This window comes from Falco rusticolus, chromosome Z, assembly GCF_015220075.1.
Source record: "Falco rusticolus isolate bFalRus1 chromosome Z, bFalRus1.pri, whole genome shotgun sequence".
Classification (NCBI taxonomy): Eukaryota; Metazoa; Chordata; class Aves; order Falconiformes; family Falconidae; genus Falco; species Falco rusticolus.
Genome location: NC_051210.1, coordinates 897,991 through 919,752, shown reverse-complemented (window position 1 = coordinate 919,752; position 21,762 = coordinate 897,991). Strand labels below are relative to the sequence as shown.

Genomic DNA, 21,762 nt, shown 5'->3' with positions numbered 1-21,762 from the left:
CCCCGCCCCGCCGCTGCTGCGCGCTGCTTGCTCGCTCGCTGCTCGCTCGCTCCCCAGGCTGCCGCGGCGGGAAGCGGCGGCGGGGCGGCATGGTGCGCTCGCTGAACTCCATCGTGGCCGTGTGCCAGAACATGGGCATCGGGAAGGACGGCCGCCTGCCCTGGCCGTCGCTGAGGTACCGCGGGTCTGGCGGCGTTCTCCCCGCCGGGGCGGCGGGGGCGCGGGTGGACCACAGCTCCCAGCGCGCAACGCGCGGCGCTCGACAGGGCGGGAAAGTGCCCGCGGTGGCGGGGGGGTGGGGCGGCGGCGGCGACCGGGCCGCGGAGCTCCCCCGGGGGTCGGGCCGGCAGGCTCCTGGCTGCAGGGTGGCCCTCATGTAAGCAGGGCCGGAACCGAAGGGCTGGCCTCAGGCGTGGTACCGGTCCGGCCTCTCCCCCTACTCGGGTTAGGATTTTCTTTTCACATCTAGAAAAATGCACCTTATCCCTAAACCACGTTGTAATGCGCTCCATGTTTTCTTGCCAGGAATGAGTACAGGTACTTCCAAAGAATGACTAGCACATCCCACGTGGAAGGTAATGTACTTGTTGCCCAGGTGTGCCTCTACATATTATGTTACTTCGTGTGGCATCAGTCACGGAAAAGTCTGGTAATTTTACCTTTCCCTGACTTAAAAGCCCTGCTTCTGCCAACAGCCTGCCCTTCCCCACACTCCCAAGCCTCACAAGTCTGCAGGTTGTTTTGATTAGATAAAGAAACAGGACATGAGGCAGATATTTTAGGGCTGCAGGTGATGTGTAAAAAAAAAGAATGCCAAAGTCCTGTTTCCCCAACAGGGCAGAAAACTTCATGTACCTGTCCTAACCCACAACTCCAACACTGAATAAGTTAAAAATGGAAATCAGTTTATATGCTAACCAGAGTTTTTTTCAGGCTGTATTAGCTTATCTAACTTGTTTGCTGTCGCTCAGCCTTGGCCATTTGTTCCACCCCTCTGACCTTTCTGACAGTAATTTTGCTTTTCTGATTGCTGAGCCATCGCAGTACACCAGAAAACCCAAACTGTACTGATAGTATACAGCAAGAAAAGTGAAAACGTATGCAGTATATCTGTACACAGCAATACCCAACTGTACTGATAGTGTGCAGCACTAACGTTCAGGGCCAGCAGCAAAGTAATATTATAGACTATAGATTTGGTGAGATAAAACAAGTTACTGTGGGGTGGAAAAAAAATGTGAAAATCGGCACAAACACACAAGAAGGTGAAAACAGCTAATTTGTTCTCATCAGGTACTTCGCATACTTGTCTTTGCCAGAAGAGACAAGCCTTGCCACATGGCTCCCATTCCTCTTTCTTACCGACTCTGGTGCTGGATTGACATTTCCTTAAGCTGTTCTACTTCTCTAACTCAGTAGGCTAGGCCGCTGGGTGTCTGCAGGGCCTGGGAGTACAAGGTGCATGGTAGAATCAGGAAAGAGGCATCGGGAGAGGAGGAATAGGACCTCCCTGAGCCATGCAACTGGCTCACTGTGTTTGATGGAATCAGAGCCATGAGAGACAACAGGTTTATCCTCCCATTTCTGCTGCTTCTCTCTTTGCCAGCATCATCACTCTCTTTTCTGTGTTTCTTTTTTCATGCTCCAGTTAAAACTGCTGACTAGCAAAACTCACTTACTTGCTAAAACTTCTTGGCAGCCTAACTTGCCCTTTTTTTGATTAAGTGACCTGTTCCATATTCTGATTGAAGGTCTACCTATCCATGTTTTACAAGGAATGTCTAGTCTCATTCTGCAGCAGTCTTAAGTGATTTTACTTATGTTTTGGAGACGTGATTCAGCCTCTTGCAACCTCACATACAAAAAAGACAGAACACAAGTCTTTTTATATGTCTGCAAGTTGCATCTTACCTGGCACAGATAACCCATAATCAAAAAACAGTGTTTCAAATACAACTAAAAAGAAACATCTAGTTAAATCCTGCCTGCAGATCTTCTGATAAACTGTGATGCTGGATGCTAGGCAGTTCAGTTGTGTCATAACCAGACCTCTTAATGGGTTATGCTGCCATAAATCTTCACACCATTGACTTAAGAAAGTCAGAGAGTCACTGATTTTTGAAAGTGAGAAGCACCACCTAAACTTGCATTTAGTCTGCATGCTTACCTGCACTGTCCATGGCTTTAAATTAGCTATTGTCTAGACAATTCTTTGTTCTGACGCCACAGGCATCCCTTTGTGATCCTTTAGTCAGAAAATATGCTTGTTTTTCAGAACTTTTACATTTCCTTCAGCAGTGGTGCCAGTGGTCTGTGCTAACATACCTAAATTGACACTGCACTATGTCTCTTGGAAACTTGCTCATGAAGCTTATCTGCCAGAGAAGGGTCTTTAGATATCGCTAATAAACAACTGGAGCATCCATTCTCTGGTGTGGTCTCTCAGATCAAGAAGCAGGGAGGAAAGCTGTGAACATACACTATTTTATTTTTTCTAAAATCTCTCCTGCTGATGAGACATTTTGTGCGTCTCAACATCTGTTTATTTCTTTGATAACTCAATTTCCTCATAAAGAGAAACCCTCTTCTTAGGGTATTTGTAAGAGATGATCAGGTTATGAATGTTTGGTCAGAAATGATACTTAGAGTGAAATCTAGAATATGATTGAACACCTATCGCACTTCTGCTTTGGATTTAATTAGGCTGGTTCATCTCCTAAAAGTTACCCTTTCACCTGGCCTTTTTTTTTTTTTTTTTTAATTAGATAATGCTCGAAGTTGGCAATTATTCCTGATTGTATAACTGGAACGATGGAACATGAAAAGACAAAGTCGATTACTGTACACTGCTCAGATTTATAAAGAGAACAATGACATTGTTAGTGGGAAAAAACACTAAAAGAACTCTTTTGAGGGTATGAGTTGCTCTGACACACAGAGATTAATTTGGTCCTGTAGCTATAGCAGAGCTAGTGTCCGTGTAATGCATGTCATGGGCAGTGACATGCCTTTTTTTATTTTCTTTTATCTGTGTGCATGAGGCTACATTCGTGTCAACTGACTGACAAGACTTTGAGGCCACAAACAAGTTCTTCTACGGATGTGACTAATTTGAGAATCAGGGCCTAAGCTTGTACCTTTTTTAACTGCTGAAATGAAGTTCGGAACAGGGAGGGCAAGTCCAGCCATATCACTAAACAACCAAACCAAATTTAGGACGGAGCAAAACCACCCTTTAATAAGTGTTTTCTCTCTTACTCAGGTAAACAGAATGCAGTGATCATGGGTAGAAAAACCTGGTTCTCCATTCCTGAGAAGAATCGTCCTTTAAAAGACAGAATTAATATCGTGCTCAGCAGGGAGCTCAAGTATGTATGATGACTAATAGGCCTTTAAAACAAATGAGAAGTCTGCACCTAAAAATATGTGTAGCAATAGATGTAACACAAGTAATGCTAAATGTAACATACTCGGGCATTGTGGGTTACATGAGTGGACAGCAGGGTGGGTTGAGCTGGCTGAATGGCAGAGCTCCGAGGGCTGTGACCAGCAGCACAGAGCCTGGCTGGAGGGGTCAGTGCTGGGTCCAGCCCTGTTCAACTTGCCCATCGGTGACCTGGGTGAAGGGACAGAGGCACCCTCGGCAGGTTCCTGATGACACAGATCTGGAGGAGCAGCTGACACACCAGGGGCCTGCGCTGCCATTCAGCGAGACCTGGGCGGGCTGGAGAGTTGGGTGGGGAGGAACCTCATGATGTTCAACAAAGGCAAGTGAGGGATCCTGCTCCTGGGGAGGGACAGCCCCGTGCACCAGCACAGGCTGGGGGTGACCTGCTGGGGGGCAGCTCTGCAGAGCAGGACCCGGGAGTGCTGGTGGGCAGCAAGTTGCCCATGAGCCAGCAGTGTGCCCGTGTGGCCAAGGTGGCCAGTGGGATCCTGGGGGGCACGAGGAGGAGCGGGGCCAGCAGGTGGAGGGAGGTGACCCTCCCCCTCTGCTCCGCCCTGGTGAGGCCGCATCTGGAGCGTGTGCCCAGTGCTGGGCTGCCCAGTTCACCAGAGACATGGAACTGCTGGAGAGGGTCCAGCAGAAGCTACGAAGCTGATGAGGGGCCAGAGCATCTCCCTTACGAGGACAGGCTGAGAGAGCTGGGCCTGTGTAGCCTGGAGGAGACCGAGAGGGAATCTCATCAATGTCTATGAATGTCTTCAAGAGAATGGGGCCAGGCTCTTTTTCAGTGGTGCCCAGCGACAGGACAAGGGGCAATGGGCACAAGCTACAACACAGGAGAATTCCTTCTGAATATGAGGAAGAACTTCCTTACCTTGGTGGTGGCAGAGCACTGGCACAGGCTGCCCAGAGAGCTGGTGGAGTCTCCTCTGGAGATATTCAAAACCAGACTGGACATGGTTCTGTGCAGCCTGCTTTAGGTGGACCTGCTCTAGCAGATGATCTGCAGAAGCCCCTTCTAACCGTGACTATTCAGTGATTCTGTGATTTTTTCGATGTCTAGTTAGGAAGCATCTCTACTGTTGGTTCCGAGGGATATCACTCGTGTACCTGTAAATTTTTAATTATTATTTTTATTTCTTTTATTTTGTAATTAATTCACAAGATACAATGGTTGTTACTTTGTGTAATGAATACTAGTCCTAGCTCTACACCAAACAATCTGACAATTGTCAGCAGTCTTTCTGACAGGTGTATTTAACTGTATTTCTCTAGATCCTGCTTAGACTGGTGGCTCTTAAATCCCTTTTTTTAAGTTTATTTTTATTAGCATTTAGGGAAGAGCTGTCCTTTTTCAGAGCTCTCTTCTTGAATCCATCACCCACAGTCATCCAAATATTCTTAAACAAAAATGTCCACTTAAAATGGTTTTGGAGGATGTTGCTGTGTTCTGGGCTAAATATGGGGGGCTTGGGAGATAGGGACATTTTTGACTAGTTCGATTGAGTGAAATATTAATGTTCTGGAATTCAGGTAGAAATCTATATTTAATTTTATAAACCTCTACATTTCTCATTTACACTTTTTTAAAAAACATGATATAAAATTTCAGATCTGTAATTTATGCCTTTTAAGTCACAGTTGTGATTAAACTGTGATTTATTAAACAGTCCTGCAGTCAGATGAGAATTCTAACATAGTTTAGCAATAATAGGCATTTCAAAATAATTAACTAATGTGAAACATTTAGTTATTTGTGAATTCAGCAAAACATACTGTATGTCTAGATTGTATTGATTATCATGATGAATGGTCCTTTAATTATTTAGTAATAAAACTTTGCTTTTTCTAGGGAAACCCCAAAAGGAGCGCATTATCTTTCCAAAAGTCTGGATGATGCTTTAACTCTTTTGGATTCACCAGAGTTAAGAAGTAAAGTAGACATGGTTTGGATCATCGGAGGCACTTCAGTTTACAAGGTATCTTCAGAGTACTCCTAAATCACTCATTTTCTGCAGTGGGATGAGGATGGCTCAAGTTCCTATTACTTGCCCTTTAGGAAGTGCTTTTCCTTCATGTCACCCAGCACCCTCCAGTGATTCCAGCAGAACAAGTCTTGGAGAGTAAGATTTCAAGTCATAAGTTTAAAATGCCTGTCCAAGTAACCAGGTGGTGCTCTTGCTAATGGTCCAGTGTCATGCAGTTACTGTGCTTTTGAGAGCTTTTCTTAAATATCTAAATTGCTAGTTTTTCAACCAAAACCCATCCCGTAACAGTTATTTTACTGAGATAGTAGACTGGCTCTGCAGAGGATGTGGAAAGAAAGGAAAATTGATCTGGCATTTTTAGCCAGAGTATGACACTATACAGGTGTACAGGTGAGAAAAGAGGACTTAGAGAGAGCTGGCAGGTGGTGGTATCAGCAATAACAGGAGATAATCATACAAGAAAAGGAAGCACTCACTGTTTTGCCATCCAGCAACCAGACATCCCTACCGTTCCTGCTCCCCAGGTTTCTCTTGGTGTCTAAGGTGTCTTGGTATTCAGGTGTCTGTTCAAGTGCCAGGATGACTGCATGTGCCACTTTCTAATCAGGACCATCTCTGCACTGACAAAGCCCTGTATAAACTCTCCTGTTTTCCCACAAATGTAACAGTCTTCCTGTCCTTAGAACTAAGAATTAGCTCTGTAGCAGGGAAGTCTGGCATAAAATGCGTCTCGTGTTTCCCTATGTTTGCTCAGCCATCTTTCTCCCTTTCCGCAAACCTTCCCATTTTCCATTAATATGGATGTAAAGATTAGTCAACTCTGTGCCTCCACCCACATCACTAGAGTAGTCCTTTCAGCCCCTACACAGTCAAAGTTCTGCCCTTTAACTCTCAGTTGATTTTGTCTTCTTTTGTTAGGTTCTTATATAATTTGTATTTATTAGCAAACAGTACCACAAAAGGGATTATGGCCGTCAACCCTAGTTCCCTTCATATAAATCAGAAGAATATGGAATAAGGACAGCAGTAAGCATTCTTTCTTCTGAATAAAAGAAAAAATCTTAATTAAGACTTGTAAAGCAATTTCTTTAATTTTTTATTTATTTATTTATTTACAATAAAGGAAGCAGTTCTGCTGTCCTTTAGTCATCATGACTATGCTGGAAAATATATTCCACTTCTTGTTTGGCACTTGGACTTCAGGTGTGTGATGAAAACGCCATCATGCTCCTGGTAGCAAATTAGGGCTGATAATATGTATATGAGGTGGGAAAATACTTTTTATGATATGTCTTGCCTTTGTTTGCAGTTTGTGCCTTTCATGAACCTCTTCTCTGTGTCTTAGGGAATGCATCTTTTACAGTAAAAAAAATAAAGTAGTTAGATATTTTTAAGGTTGTAAAAAAAATAATATGCATATGTAAATAGCCTGTAAAACACTCTTGTTCCTCTTTTTTTTTAATTTATGTTTTATAATCATTATCGCATGTGGTGAAGTCCACTATATTTGATGTCCCAATGCATTCAGTCTATTAAGTATTATCATACAGAAATAACCTGTCCTTCACTCTCAGCCTTTAAAATGCCTGCTTCCAGGCAGTAAGATTTCTGGAGCCATTCTCTTCAGATTGGGCATATCTGCCTGACATAAGTAAGAGACCGGGTCTGGCTTCTGCTTGTAATTCTGCAGGATTCATAGTGTATGCAAAAGCATTTACTCCTTCCATATAATGGCCTTGTTCTCATCTAGTGCTGCAAAGACTGATTATTTTTGCTTGTTCTTCCAGAAGTGTCTGTGTTGTAGACTTCCAATTCAACTATTTTTCCAGTGTCTGGCTGTATTTAGTAGAAAACAATGCCATTTTGTAAACTATTACCAATAATTATAAATAGGCAGTTTTGATCAAGGGTTTTTTTGCAACATACTACTTGTGCTGATCAGCATATAGGAGTATGACTTGAAATTTCAACTTTTTCCCCCTTTCATCTACTTGGGCCATTTCAAAGGAATTTTTAATTCGTTAGGAAGAAATCTGACAGTTTTATACAGATTTCTGCAATCAAACTAGGTTTGTGATCTTGATTAAAAGGGTTTGATGGAAACCATACATCTCTATCAAACTGCAGGTAATATTTTTAGTGCCTGTATTAAAGATGCACAGAGGATTACAGGATTATTTCCCTTATACCATGAAGAAATGTGTGGGAAGTAAAATAGCGGTTGGTAATTGAAGCAAATAATGTTTGTTCAGTCCTTGTAGGTATTTGCTTTTAAAGCATTATTTTGTTTGGATGGCTCAAAGGTTTAGAACTGATTGTCCTTATTAGTATAGGCCTGTGATAGAGAAATTACCTGTAACTACTTCAGCAATTAAACGCAACAGGAGTGGTGTGAAACAGGTAGTACTGAGGACACGTCGTTTCCACTTTTAGCACCTTGGGGAGTTTAACCCAAATTTTGGATCTTTCAGACTGGGTAGACCTTTATGAAGACAGACCTTGATGAGGACAGCAGGCCATTCTGGAAAGTGCCATACTGATTGCTGCAGATGATGGTCCCATCCACCATCAACACTTTTCTATTCCTTATCTTACACCTGGCTTCTCCTACTCATTTACAATTAACAGTACTGTGTCTGCTGGGTAACTCCTCTTCTGCATCTCAGCATAGCCAAACAACAGTGCAGTAGAGAGTTGTTTTGCACTAGGAAGAGCTAATCCATTATGATCCTGTTAAGAAGAGCACCCAGACTCTGTCAAGTGTCATTTAAAATGCAACTTATTGGAGCTAACAAAGGACAAAATAGTGTAAGTAATCTTACATCCCTGCAACTCCAGGTTGTGTGGCATGGAATGAGCGTCCAAGCCACATGCAGCATGCTGCACAGACCCTGTCTGTAGAAAGGGCTGCCTCATTTTGGTCACTGAGACTATTACAGGGCTTTCTTACAAGAAAACAAGTCTATTTGTCATTTTGGCTGTCAAAAAAGGATGTTAACATGAGAACTTCTTGCCGTTCTTTTAGATAAAGGCAAGGACATGCAGGCAGCATAGTTGTCAGTATGAAGTAGGAGCAGCCTGCTGGCTCCTTTGTTGCCATTTTCTGGCTGAGCTTATCCCGTGGCCAAGGAATATGCACAGCACAGTACAGGCCTGGGTCTGTTCAGGTTAATTGTTTTGTGGATCGCTGAATCCTTAGTGTACAGTGATGTTTCAATCAGGATCACTACAAAAGGGAACGGTAAACTCATGCATGCACCCATTGCACTTACTTCAGGTAGGCTGCTTTGACAGCCTGTCATAGGCTGTTTTGGATGTCTTGGAGGATGAGTAGGAAGACTGGGGTGTAATAGCATTCTTGGAGTCTTCACTGTATCTGCTCTGCCCTGGTTGATCCTCAGCCCTTGTCACAGGGGTCAAGCTTAGGCTGGAGGCATAGGGATTCCCCAGAATAGAGGCAGAACGTATTGAATGTGAGGGCGCATAACTGAGGCCATCTGTCAAGAGCTACTACAACAGCTTTGCCATTGCCAGATAACAATTCCAGAGTCTGTATCATTAAAGAGCATGGTTTATTGTCCTGTGGAGCCTTTTAACATAGCTGCTAACTGTAGCAACTTCTGATCAGTTAATCAGTTTGGGATGGGGGGGTCCACCATGATCAGGATTGTTGTCACTGCGCTCCTTGAAGCAATCCTCCAAGCTGTGTTTCTGTAGATGGTATGGTGTGGCAGTGTTTGCGTGATCTTCCAAGCCTTTGCTCTCTTTGGTTTCCCACACCCACGTCCCAGCCAGATTCCAGACACAGGGTAGCAAGCCAGAAAGTTTAACAAGGGTGGCCTGTGAATTGAGGCAGATTCACACATGTTTTCAGAGGTTTCCAAAGAACCTCAGACTAAAAATGGGTGCTGGCACCTGTTTTCTGCAAAGGGTAGTTCAAGACGTTTGAATGCCTGCCTTATTTGAAATACTGCATCACCTCTGTGCCTCATGCTGCCCTGCCAGATACCATGCTGAAACACAAGCCTGGCTTATCCTCATCCAGAGAGTTATGCTGAGATAGAACATCTGCCCAGTTGCCTGAGTGCAGAAGAGCATTCTTCGGGACATGTGTCCACCCTGTCTCTCAGTCTTATGTACAGATGGCTGCTATACCCTGCCCAGCCCCTAAGAACTGAGGCAAGCAAAGGTGCTAGAGCGTGTGTTCCTGGATGGTATTTCAGAACAGGATGGTGCCTTCAGCAACAGCAGGGCGAGGAATGGGATGGAGGCAAGAGACTGCTATTGTTACAACCTCTTCTTTGTAGGACTGCAAAAGAGAGAGGAGCAAGACTGACAGCTTCTGAACATGTATAAGGACACAGTGCAGGGGTCTGTTGCTTATGGCCATCTTGCCTACTGCCCCTAGCCTCTCAAGGACACAGTACACTCAAGGGTCATAGGAGTGTTGGCATAAGCTGCCTCCAGTCCTGTGAAGAACAGAGAAAGGTGAGTCCTGAACAGGGTGGCCATCCAAGTCCTCATGTAGGACATAATTCATGCTGTAGAACACATTCATGCTGTGTTCAACAGCATACTCTGGGAAACTGTCTCTTCTGAGCCTTGACCTCTGCAACAGGAAAAGGCAGAGCAGCTAGACATAGTAAGCGTTTTGGCAGGGATGGGGAGAGCTGAGTAGTGTACTGGTATGATAATTGGATGTGAGAGCAGACAAGGTTTAAAACAGCTCCCACGGTCCACGGAGAGTTCAAAGCCATGTGCAGCCTTCATCTTCTTAAATTTGACTTGACAGTGATCACCTCATCAGGTTTATGATCTCCTGATACAACCACAAGGTAGTACTGTTGCCTCCAGGGAAGCTTTTGGACTTCTCACAGCACAGGTGTACAAGTTTCATTTCTTTGGATCTCAGTGTGATGCTGTACTGGATCTTCTGCACTATTCTGGATCTCCTAAGTTCCAGAAGTAATTGGTGTTGCTGTTGATGGTATGGATGAGGAAGGAGTATAACAGCCCAGCAGTGGCCAGTAGGTCACAGCATTTATGAAGCCATTATGTGTCATGAGAGGCACTCCATGATTTTGTGTGAGCACTTGATGTTTTGAGTCTCCTGTCTCATAAGTGTTTGTTGTGTGCAGGAAAACTTGTGGTGGTGACTCACTCATTGATTCTGGCCCTTGAGTCCCTATTAGCTATTAGAGCTTATTGGACATGTTCCTGCAGCAGGTTTTCTGCCTTGGTTTTACCCCCAAGAAGTTTAGTACGTGCATGCCAAGATTGCTGCCCAGTACAACTAAAGCACGGTGAATGGGGACATTTGGAAGATTCACTTCAAAACCACATTTCTGTTCTGAGTTAAGACACTAATACAGATGCACTCTTTGTGGAGGTATTGTCTCTTAATTGAGGAGTTCACGTCTTAGCTCTGACTCTAAAAAATAGCACTACTTGGACATCCTAAGGGGGTCTGCTCAGTATAAATTATGTTAGTCTCTTTTAACTGGATTCAAACTGTGTCTTTTAGACTGATTTAAAACAACATTCAGATTTTACTAGGAATAGGAACTGTAAGTCCAGCACATCCCCAAATATTAAACAACGACTTAAAAAAAAATGTAGATTTATTTATGTGGATGGTATGATCTTATGATATGTTGTTTGTAAAGTGTTTGATATAAATCTGTCTTTGTAAAAATAAGCAAGCACAAGTGCCTAACAGTGAACCTACCGGGGAAGGGGGGGGGGGGGGGGTGTGGAGGTGTGGGGATGGACGGACACGACACCCAAATTAGCAACAAAACTTAAAAAAAAAAGAAAAATTTATGACTCAGGTCCTCATAACCAAGGCCTCTTTAGTAACACCAGAATAGGCTATATGTCAAATGGGTTTTCACCTTGATAAAACAGTTTTTCCTACAGCATCTCAAACATTTAGAATTGTCTCTTCTAATTTATATGTTCCTGCTCACCTTGTTGCTTTCTCAATGCCACAGAAGTAAACAATGACACTCAAGGTCACATTGCTGAAGTACAGAATTGTATTCATGTATTAAATTTGGAGAAGAAACTTGTAATTTCATAACAGAACAAAAAGTTCTTTCATAAGAAGTTTTGTTTGTTTTGCTGTTTAGTTAATATCTATGCTGGCCATAACAGAAAATGGATGCTGGTGATAAATAGCATTTGGGGATTTTCTTCAACAAAGAGGCTTGAGCTGGAAAATTAAATTTCCAGTGGTCTCCAAGGGAAAGTTTTATCTAATATTCATGTTCAGGTGTCTTTCTGTGTATTAGTATTTGACATATTGTTTGGTAATCTACCCTCTTTCATTCTTCAAAATTACTGAATTATGAAGTTGGTGTTCATATTTAGTGTGGCAAGTCTCTTGCAGATGATTAATTACCCTCTTAAACAGAGTTTCTTGACTAAGCATATAAGCTTCACTGGGTTCTGAATGCCCTGAGTGGGTTGTGAATGCCACATTTGCTAAGCTTCAGATCTTTGCTGGACCATAAGGATCACTTCTTTAGAAGAGAGAAGTAATAACAATTTGAGTCACTAGTTTTATCATGATTTTTTTTAAGCCTGCTGAAACTTCACTAGCTAATACTGATACACTAGAACATACATTATAAAGATTACATTTTAGTATGTCTGAATTTCTTGTAGACTATAAAAGATTTAATAGTAAATTTTCTACCTTGCCTGCATGTAAGACAAAATGATTTTGAGCTGCATACCTAGTCTCCATTCCAACAGTCACACAACTTAATATCATTCCACTAACATGTATGCTACCATGTTTTTGAAGTGTTGCATTCAGCCTAAGATGTGACTGAGGATTGAGATTCACTTACAAGGGAGCTCTGCAGTCAGCTCATTTTTCCATGCTCACATGCTCCACTCTTGCAGGTTGCAGTGGTGTTGCACCCTTTCAAAGACTGTTCTCAAAGAACATGCTGCAAGGAGCAGGCTCCTCTGAGCTACGTGATGCTGTTGACATGGTGGGGCATCACGCTGCAGGCTTGAAGCATTATTCCACTCTGGGGGCAACTAGTGCAAAAAGCTGAGCATTACATTGGCTTCTCCACTAGTTCTGTTTCAGAGTGAAGTAATTAGTATGGCTTAATCCTAACTTTACCTTATGTAAAGTGAAGACTGAAGGTCTGGTTGCATCTGTACCACTAGGCTTATGATAATGTTATTTGCTTGTGCATGTTTATGGTCCTGAGCAGTTGTTTCCAAGGAAGGTTACTGTCTTCTTGGCATATATGCAAACTAACTCTCTTATTTCATTACTATAATGTCACAGCACCATTCTTTATGGAAGATTTTCCCCATGTGTAGTTGTCTGAACAAAAAGATAGGAATGAGAAGGCAGTTTTCCTGTGTTACTGTGGTCTTCTAGGTGTTTTTTTAGAAAGGGTTTGAGCACTCTGCGTGCAGTTCCCTAATGCCTGTTTTATATACGTGGCAGGGTCACAGCATTACAGCTGACAGCACTGTCCTCCCATAGAGATTTATGTTTTGTAAAAGTATGTCTGTGACTACTGTAGTCATGCTTCTGGTGGCCAATACTTCTTGTTCTTACCTAGTTATAAATAAACTTAGAGGAAACAGAACTCCAATATTAGCCATGGACTAGTGGATTAACTAATAATTTCCTTTAAAAGTTTAAAAAACTTTAATTCAGCATCTTTATACTTTCACAGACTTGAGAGGGACATATCCAGCTTTTCCAGTAGAACCTTCAAAGTAAACTCTCAGGATTTTTAATGTGGAAACAAAGGTGTAATTACTCCTTACTGCTCTTACTCCTTAACAAGCTTTTTGTGTGCTCATTCTTGTGAGCAAACATATTGATTTGACATTCTTCTGGGAAAAAATAATGACTAAAAGAGGTTAATATGTGAGTCAGTTGCAGACACAAATCATGCAGCTATGAAAGGTTGTTGCTTTTCAAGTTCTTTTTCAAAGATACTTGCAGAGATCATAGAGGAAAAGATTTAAAAGACCCTCTTTTGAGACCAGCTCGTGGAAAGGTCTAGTGACTAAAGTGTATCTGTTTATGCAAGGGTAAAACAGTCAGGCATTTTGGTAACAGTCATAGCAGAATTTTGTTGTACTTGCCTTTGTTCCTGGCAGAGAACTGGTCATGCAGTGTCTCCTGCCTCACTAGGCAGTGTTGGTGGGAAGAAAGGATTTTTGAAGGTGTTGATTCTCTTGGTTATCACCACAACTCTCCTAATAGCCAAAGTTTGACTTAAGCAAGTCCTTTTACCTAGGTAAGGTCTAAAACTTTGTGACATTTTCAGCTGTGAGGGGTTTTTTTTTAGTGTGTAAAGTATATTTCTTTAATACTCTTGTGGCTTCAGAATAATCCAATACATTTTAAGGGCTGAAAAAAAGAATGTAAATAAACAGAATGTTTAATTTGAAATTTTCTCTTTTATAGAGTTCTCATACTTTGTTTGGATTGACAATGTTGTTGTCCAGAAAGACACCTGAAAAATAAGTGCCTCATGTAGTTACTTTGGCTGATTTACTTATTTTATGTAATCAGTAGAAGATGGAAAAGCAGAAGCAGTGTGTGTGTGTGTCCTAAAACCTGTGAATCTTTAAATGAGTAGGAATAATTGGTCCCTTCTACAGCAATTGGTTGCTATGTCCACTAGTGTACAGTGGTTTGGTGATTAGGTCTAAAGAAGATTAATTTTCCATATAATACTTCTGAAACTACGTGTAATACACAGCTATTATTTGTTCTAGAGTTTCAGGGCTGTTTTAACGTGTGCTCTACCAAGAGGAACTAATTCAAGGCAATGGTCCTACACATGCAGATATAATCTAATCTTACATGGCGGTCAGTTCAATGCAGCTGGAAATTACAGGGAAGGTGGTCTTTACATCAGGCTGAGGATTTCCTGGAAGTGAGCAAAAAGATGAGGGTACGCTAAATGTTTCACAGGGTTATGAAGATAATGTGTGAGTAATACAAGACTGGTTCACATATAGAGTTGACATACCTGGGACAACATGAGGGATCCTGACAGCTCTCTTGTCCTCCCTCTTCTGAAAAGTAATCTCTGCTTGAGGAGTAGTTTTGGTGATTCTGAAAGATAAACAGTCATGGTTTTAATAGGCTGTGCTTTAACGTGAACCAGAAATCAGCACTGCTTTTCCCTGTTGTGTCAGGAGGTGATATCTTAAAATGTTCAGTAGCTGTTACACAACTTGGTGAGCCTGTGTGGAGAGCAAATACATATGCAACAAAAGGAGAACCAGTCCAGGTACAAGTACAGGCCAAAGATAACTGAATGGATTATGAGGGAAAAACACAGTAAATGAAAACCATACCAAGAGTGACTTTGAGACCCAGTGTGGCAATGGAGTGTGGGTAACATAATGACCATGGAGTGAGGAGGCAGATTTTTCAAAGTTACAGAACCATGAGCTCAGACACATCATCATTTTGTTTTAAAAATCCCCTCCTCTTGCCCTGGTACAATTATTTTTCACAAGTTCTCTCTTACTGCCTTTTCCATCATGTACATTATCCTCACATTTACAATATACACAAAACCAAAAAAGGTAGTACTGATCTCCTATTATTGGAAATGTTTTGTCCATTGAATATTGTGCTAACTTCCCACAGTATCGCCTGATCACTAGACATATATTCAGTTGTTGCACATTCTGTTTAAATATTCAAGATTATTTACATCTGTACCTTTGTATTTTGTGTATGTTACATTAAAACAAAGTCATATTCACCCTGTTCTGTTCATTAGAGTAAATATGCATAATGGGTATCTCCTTGATTAAATTCAAAGTATATCAACATTCTATCAAATCAGCACTATACATCCTCTAACTTGTCTTCTGTACCAAAAAAGGTGGTGAAACTGGGAAGAGCGGCCTGGACAGGGCAAGAGTGAACTGAATGTCTGTGAGGAACTAATTTAATCCTCATGAAAATGCCAGTGTTGTGATAAAGCTCCTTTCCCATCCTGCCAGGTCCATAGCAGTAGTTTACAGAGGCAGTGTCAGAGTCCAGTCCTCTCTGAATAGGTTCTTTTAGAGACTCCATACATGGAAAGTTTCATGTTTGACACAAAATTTACCTATGTGAAGTTTTTTGAAATTACTGTCAGGGAACATGGAGGACCAGGTGCTCCCAAAGGAACAGGAGCTGGAACCCATGGGCAATAACCTGACTGGCATGACAGGGACGTCACCAGCCAGGGCTCGTGGTGGTGAGGTAGGTCCACAGGGCAGGATCAGGCCTCATGAAAGTAACCAGAGTCAGACATAGCCCTGGAACAGCCAAGGCTAGGTGTCAGGGTGTCATCCCACGACATGATTCAGCTATGTATTTAAATCCCAATATAAGTGAAACTTAGACTTAGCAGAGCAGAGCAACTGAAATACAAAGTCAAATCACTTTACAAATGTGTTTCTTCTTGCCCATCTCTGTAGTATACTCCACTGTCATGGCATGGGGCATTCCCAGCTGCTGAGAAGGAGTATGTCGGTTGAAGCCAGCTTGAGCCTGTTGCTCTTCTCCCAAGTTCCTTTTGTGTGTTGTGTAGTATTCATGGGCCGTGTGCACACGCAGACCCCCAGAGCTGGTCTGACTAACTCAGGAAGTATCTGCACTTTTTTTTTTTTTTTTTAATAACTTGGGGACAAAACAGTTACACAGCTGATCAGTTCACTCAACTCATGCAACCATTTATCTAGAACAGTGGTCACCCTCCAGTCCCTGTCATGCTTCAGCTTTCTTTGCAGTATCTGCGGTCAGTCACTCTGTATGCTCCTCCTAGGCCTGTCTTGGTGGTACAGAGTTCTTGCTGAAGCTGAAATCCCATAGAGCTGTGTAGGAAGTTGATTTATTCTTCTACTACAAAAGTATTTCTGTTTACAGAACACGGTATGTTTTTATTTGCGAAGCAGATTATTGTTCTTCTGTCAGTCTCCAGGTGTATGTTTCTCCTTCCACCCTTATTTAAAGAAAGAAGAAATGTGGTATTTATATACAAACTGGATGAACACCAGTGCAATGTTGGATGCTGCTGTGCTGTGACTTCACCTTCCATTTTAAGCCATTCTGTAGTAATAGAGCAGCTTTTCTAGAAACTAACTTCTCAGCAGTGATACCAATTAGTTTTATTGGATTATATTTGCTATTACTTAGTTCCTGTACTTGTGGAAGTAGTACCTAATAGCATGCTGCATGGTGAATCACCTTTAACAAAGATCATTGCTCATTGCCAATTTAAGGGAAAGGGAGGAGCAGCTATAAGCTTTTCAAATATGCATTATAATAAGCACCAGTATAGCTTTTAATAGGATGTTTTAAATGCCAGAAAGTCTTGAAGCGGTCACTTTTCAGTCTGATCTGGAGACAAAATGTACTTTTTCAACTCCTGAGTTTGTATGAATTTGTAAGTCAGGAGCTCACTTAACAGGTGTCTCCCTTCATAACTATTTTCATCCAAGGAGCTTGGAAATTTTCTTTGTTGTTGTTGTTATGTTACTTTCAACACATATTATCACTTTGCCATAATCCAGAGATCAAACTCTGAAGTTAATTTGATCACTGGAATTGCAAACTAATGCAGACTAAAAATACATTATAAATCCTTAGCAGTGTTATTAATGAAACATCGGAACAAGTTACCTTGAGGTATGGGCCTCTCCCACTGCTCAAAGCGGTGTGATTCAGAAACTGCATGTTGACATGAGCCCATAATGCTCCTTCTTCTCACAGGACTACTCAAAATTTTTTCTTAATTTCTATGAGATGCCCCAAGCTCTGAGAATAGGTATTGCTGCCACTTACCAGGTAGAACTTGCACAAGATTAAATTACCCTTTTAGAATACTTTTGAGCAGAGTCCAAAATAGGAGATTTAGAGTTCAATTTTCACTGCTTTGCTTAAATCCCATAATACATAAAATAGAATAACTGAGTTTCAGTTTTAGATAACGTATTTGGTGTGCAATCTACAAGTAGAAAATGTTGATGCCAGGGAAGTTCCGAATAAATGACTCAATAGCCAGAGTGACTGTTAAGCAGGTATTTGTTTATTCAGCACTGGGTGCTTGGGGGATCGCTCCTCCTAACACACACACACACTGCACACTTTGCTAGGAATTTATACAGCATAAACATCCATATTCGTGGGAAGGACAGACATAGTTATAGGGGTAGAATATTTCTCGGAACACAGCCATTCCTTCTTGGGCCTGTGCACTGTCTCCTGGTGGTCTTCACTGAGGGTCTTAAAGATGAAGGCTTAAAGTCTTCCTCTGTGTTGAACTTTTTACCTCGTTCCTCAAAGCATGTGCAGTGTCTTTGCCGTCGTTCAAACCAAAAAGCCATTCTAACCAGTACACTTTCTTACCTGAACTGCAGCACTAATTCCTATTGGCTATGTCTGTTCAGGCAAGGACAAGTTTATCAAGACACATAATTTCATTAATATTTTGCTGACTTATTGTTTCCCTCTTAACTCTTTACTTGACTTTTTCAGTATCAATGTGCCAAGACTCTTACCCCTTGGTTCTTTTTGAATGCTGCCATGGTGATGGCTGGTGCAGGCGGAACAAGAATTTGGAGAGTTCGTAAAGAATGCTAGTGTTCCAAATAAGAATTTACAGTCTTACGGACTTCAAATAGTGTTATAAAACAAGGATAATAAAAATTTTAATAAACATCACTATTTCATGCAAGGTTGAGCTGTTTTGCAGAGGAACAGCTCAATTTTAATTGTTTCTATTGTTTCTAAAGGCAGCAATGGAAAAGCCAATTAATCATCGACTGTTCATGACAAGAATTTTGCAGGAATTTGAAAGTGACACATTTTTTCCAGAAATCGACTACAAAGACTACAAACTTATCAAAGAGTAAGTATCAAGATGCCTTCTAGCTTGTGTTCAGATGGGAGACTTAATAATCAAATTTGAATGTGTGAGAGTCCTATTAAGGCCATGTTTTGTTCAGAGTTACAGGCGCTTTTCACTGTATTTTTTCCCCAGAGTCATATTTTATTTAGAACCTGGAATTGCACCACAATCAGCGCAGAGGTTTTATTGGAACTTGTTGTGTTCTGCAACCTCCCCATAATCTTTACAGTAAAGAATTGTATCTGTTGGTTTGCTTGAAAAATAACTTTCTTACTGTTTCTTATTTTAGAGCTACTCAGATATTTACTAAGCTTTGCAACTCTCAGTACGTTGTTAGTCAATGGTATTTAGTTTCTCAGTGTCTTTGATAAATTGCCAAATTAAATGGGTTTGAGCAGGGAGGGTTGAGCCTTTATAGATTTCTAAGGTTATTCCTTTCTCTTGAGAAAATTACTTCTTCCTAACAAACTTAGTAGGAACAAGTATTGAACTGCAAGTTTCTGCCATTCACTGTGGTTTCTTCCATGTTACCCTTGTCATATTCCAGTCATACTTCTGTGTCCTCTCCAACAAGTTTACATCCAACAGGCAGTAAGGAGGTGGCAAAAATTCAGATGTTTGCCTCAAGAACCAGCAAGGAAAGGACCTCTTCTTCATCGTCGTCTTCATCTTCTGCTGCTTCTTCTTCTTCTGCTTCTTGCTACTCTCGTCTTGGTTCTCAGCTGGTTACAGACAGTAGTGGAAGAAATAGCAAGTCAAGCTGTCTGCACAGGGCACAGGAATGGGTTAGCACTGAAGTGGGGAAGAATAGGTAGGGTCAGGGAAGAAAGGTGTGGGAGAGACAGACAAGGTGAGTAGAGAGGGTAAGTCACCTTGTTCAACTGTTGACACATCCTGAATTGCACTGTGCCATATCATGAGCCTGCTTTAGTATACTGATGTCAGACACAAAGCTCCCCTTCCTACCTCTTGGCTGTCTCTCAGGTATTGGTTTTGGCCAGCGTACTGAAATCAGAATTTGGCCTTGAAACATGAATGTATAAAATAGCAGGTAGTTGCCTCGCTAAAGCGGAAACCTGACAGAGTAAACATAGCAAACAAAATTTCAAATTTCTTTCTCCTTCAGTGTTACTCATACAAAATCCTTATTCTGTCACAGGGAACTGAAGAGATTTTTGAGAGTGTCTGTTAATAAAAACTGGTTTAGTAAAACTGGAGTGTAGAGGAACACTTTGCATGGTAGCAGTCAGCTACTTTAAAAAGCTGTCATAGAGTTCTAAGAAATGCTTTACTCATATGAAAATCAAAGCAAAAAAATCCAAAAGTGTTATATATCTCTTCTATATTTGCAGACATTTTAAGTAACATGTTGGAGACTTTAACAAGAATGTGGAGTTTTTTGATTAAGCCGAAAAGGAGGGTTTTTTTTGCATCAGAGTGTGCTTTAATGATTTAAAAAGATATGCATACAAGTTGCTGATAGTAGTTAACATGATTTTTAAAAATAGTTTGTACTTAGTATACCTGTTGTAAGGGTGGTATTTTTGTCTCCTTCTCAAACAACTCTTCTAATTGATTGGATAAATTACAGGTCATTTGTAATAATGACACTTTTATCTACTTGTTGGCTTTTACTTTTTCTTCTCCTCTTTCTCCAGATACCCAGGTGTTCCTGCTGATATCCAAGAAGAGAATGGCATCCAGTACAGATTTGAAGTGTATGAAAAAGTTATCTTGGCACAGTAAATGAGGCTTTCTGTACTTTCATGTGAGAGCAGGCATTTTAAATCATGAGTCTTTATTGAGTGCAAATACATGCTAAATTATTGAGAGAAAATCCTGCCTGATGGTACAGTATCTCAGTAGTGAACGCTTCCAAAAACACACCCGTGCTTTGAGTATACACCCTGCAGTGGAAACATGAGGGTGGTCAGCAGCATGAAAGAGATAGCAGTAAGGAACACCACGGCTAAGGTGGCATGAGACCTTGCACTGATCATTACAGTCCGTGGCGGCATCCCTAACAATTCCACAGGTAATGAAACTCATTAGACTGCATCTGAACTTTTCTCCCTAAACAAAGAGTTAGAGTATCTCCTGATTCAAAACATCCAACAGTGAGAAAGCATCACAACTCCTGAGTTTGACTGGAATGGTATATACATTTATAATAATCTTTAAAATGTAATGGTGTAGAGGAAAACGTAAGCAAGCATAACAAGAGAAATAGTCTGGAAGTCTCGGGCAGCAGCTGAGGGATCCATCGATCCCTTATGGAAGCCTTCTTGGCATCCTAAGCAACCAGGGCACACAGTCAACTTCAAGCCTTTTCGCTGAAAACACTAACTTAAAAATTAACCTGTGTGGCGGCGCCCCCCGCGCGGTGCCGGGCAGAGCCCCTGTAACCCCCGGCTGGTGGGGCGAGGCCCGGGCAGGGAGAGCGCTCGGCAGTTCCCTCCCGGCACAGCGGGCTCCGCCGGGGGAAGCCGGGGGCCTTTGGGGCCGGCCACAGCAGGGCAGGGCGGGGAGAGATCCCCCCGGCCCTGACACACACCGTGTGCTGCCCTGCCCCGCGGGGCCCTCCCCGGGCGGGGGGCACGGCCTGCCCGGCCCTGGGCTGCCCGCGGGCTGCCCTGCCCGGCCCTGCCCGGCCCTGCCCTGCCCTGCCGGGGGGGCTCTGCTCCGGGCCGGTCCCCCCCTGCCTCCCCCTGCCCGGCCCTGCCCTGCCCTGCCGGGGGGGCTCTGCTCCGGGCCGGTCCCCCCCGGCCTCCCCCTGCCCGGCCCTGCCCTGCCGGGGGGGCTCTGCTCCGGGCCGGTCCCCCCCGGCCTCCCCCTGCCCGGCCCTGCCCTGCCCTGCCGGGGGGGCTCTGCTCCGGGCCGGTCCCCCCCGGCCTCCCCCTGCCCGGCCCTGCCCTGCCCTGCCGGGGGGGCTCTGCTCCGGGCCGGTCCCCCCCTGCCTCCCCCTGCCCGGCCCTGCCCGGCCCTGCCCTGCCGGGGGGGCTCTGCTCCGGGCCGGTCCCCCCCGGCCTCCCCCTGCCCGGCCCTGCCCTGCCGGGGGGGCTCTGCTCCGGGCCGGTCCCCCCCGGCCTCCCCCTGCCCGGCCCTGCCCTGCCCTGCCGGGGGGGCTCTGCTCCGGGCCGGTCCCCCCCGGCCTCCCCCAGCCCGGCCCGGCCCCGCCCTGCCCTGCCGGGGGGGCTCTGCTCCGGGCCGGTCCCCCCCGGCCTCCCCCTGCCCGGCCCTGCCCTGCCCTGCCGGGGGGGCTCTGCTCCGGGCCGGTCCCCCCCGGCCTCCCCCTGCCCGGCCCTGCCCTGCCCTGCCGGGGGGGCTCTGCTCCGGGCCGGTCCCCCCCGGCCTCCCCCTGCCCGGCCCTGCCCTGCCGGGGGGGCTCTGCTCCGGGCCGGTCCCCCCCGGCCTC

The 21,762-nt window shown here is 43.6% G+C and overlaps 1 protein-coding gene across 1 annotated transcript; it reads left to right on the top strand.

Annotated features, from left to right (window-relative positions):
• DHFR (dihydrofolate reductase) lies at positions 1-20,181 on the top strand. The gene is made up of 6 exons (XM_037372703.1): positions 1-175; positions 526-575; positions 3,263-3,368; positions 5,301-5,427; positions 18,232-18,347; positions 20,006-20,181. Exons 1-6 carry the CDS (start codon positions 90-92, stop codon positions 20,091-20,093), a joined length of 573 nt encoding a protein of 190 aa, XP_037228600.1. The 5' UTR covers positions 1-89; the 3' UTR covers positions 20,094-20,181.
• The last annotated feature ends 1,581 nt before the right edge of the window (positions 20,182-21,762 follow it).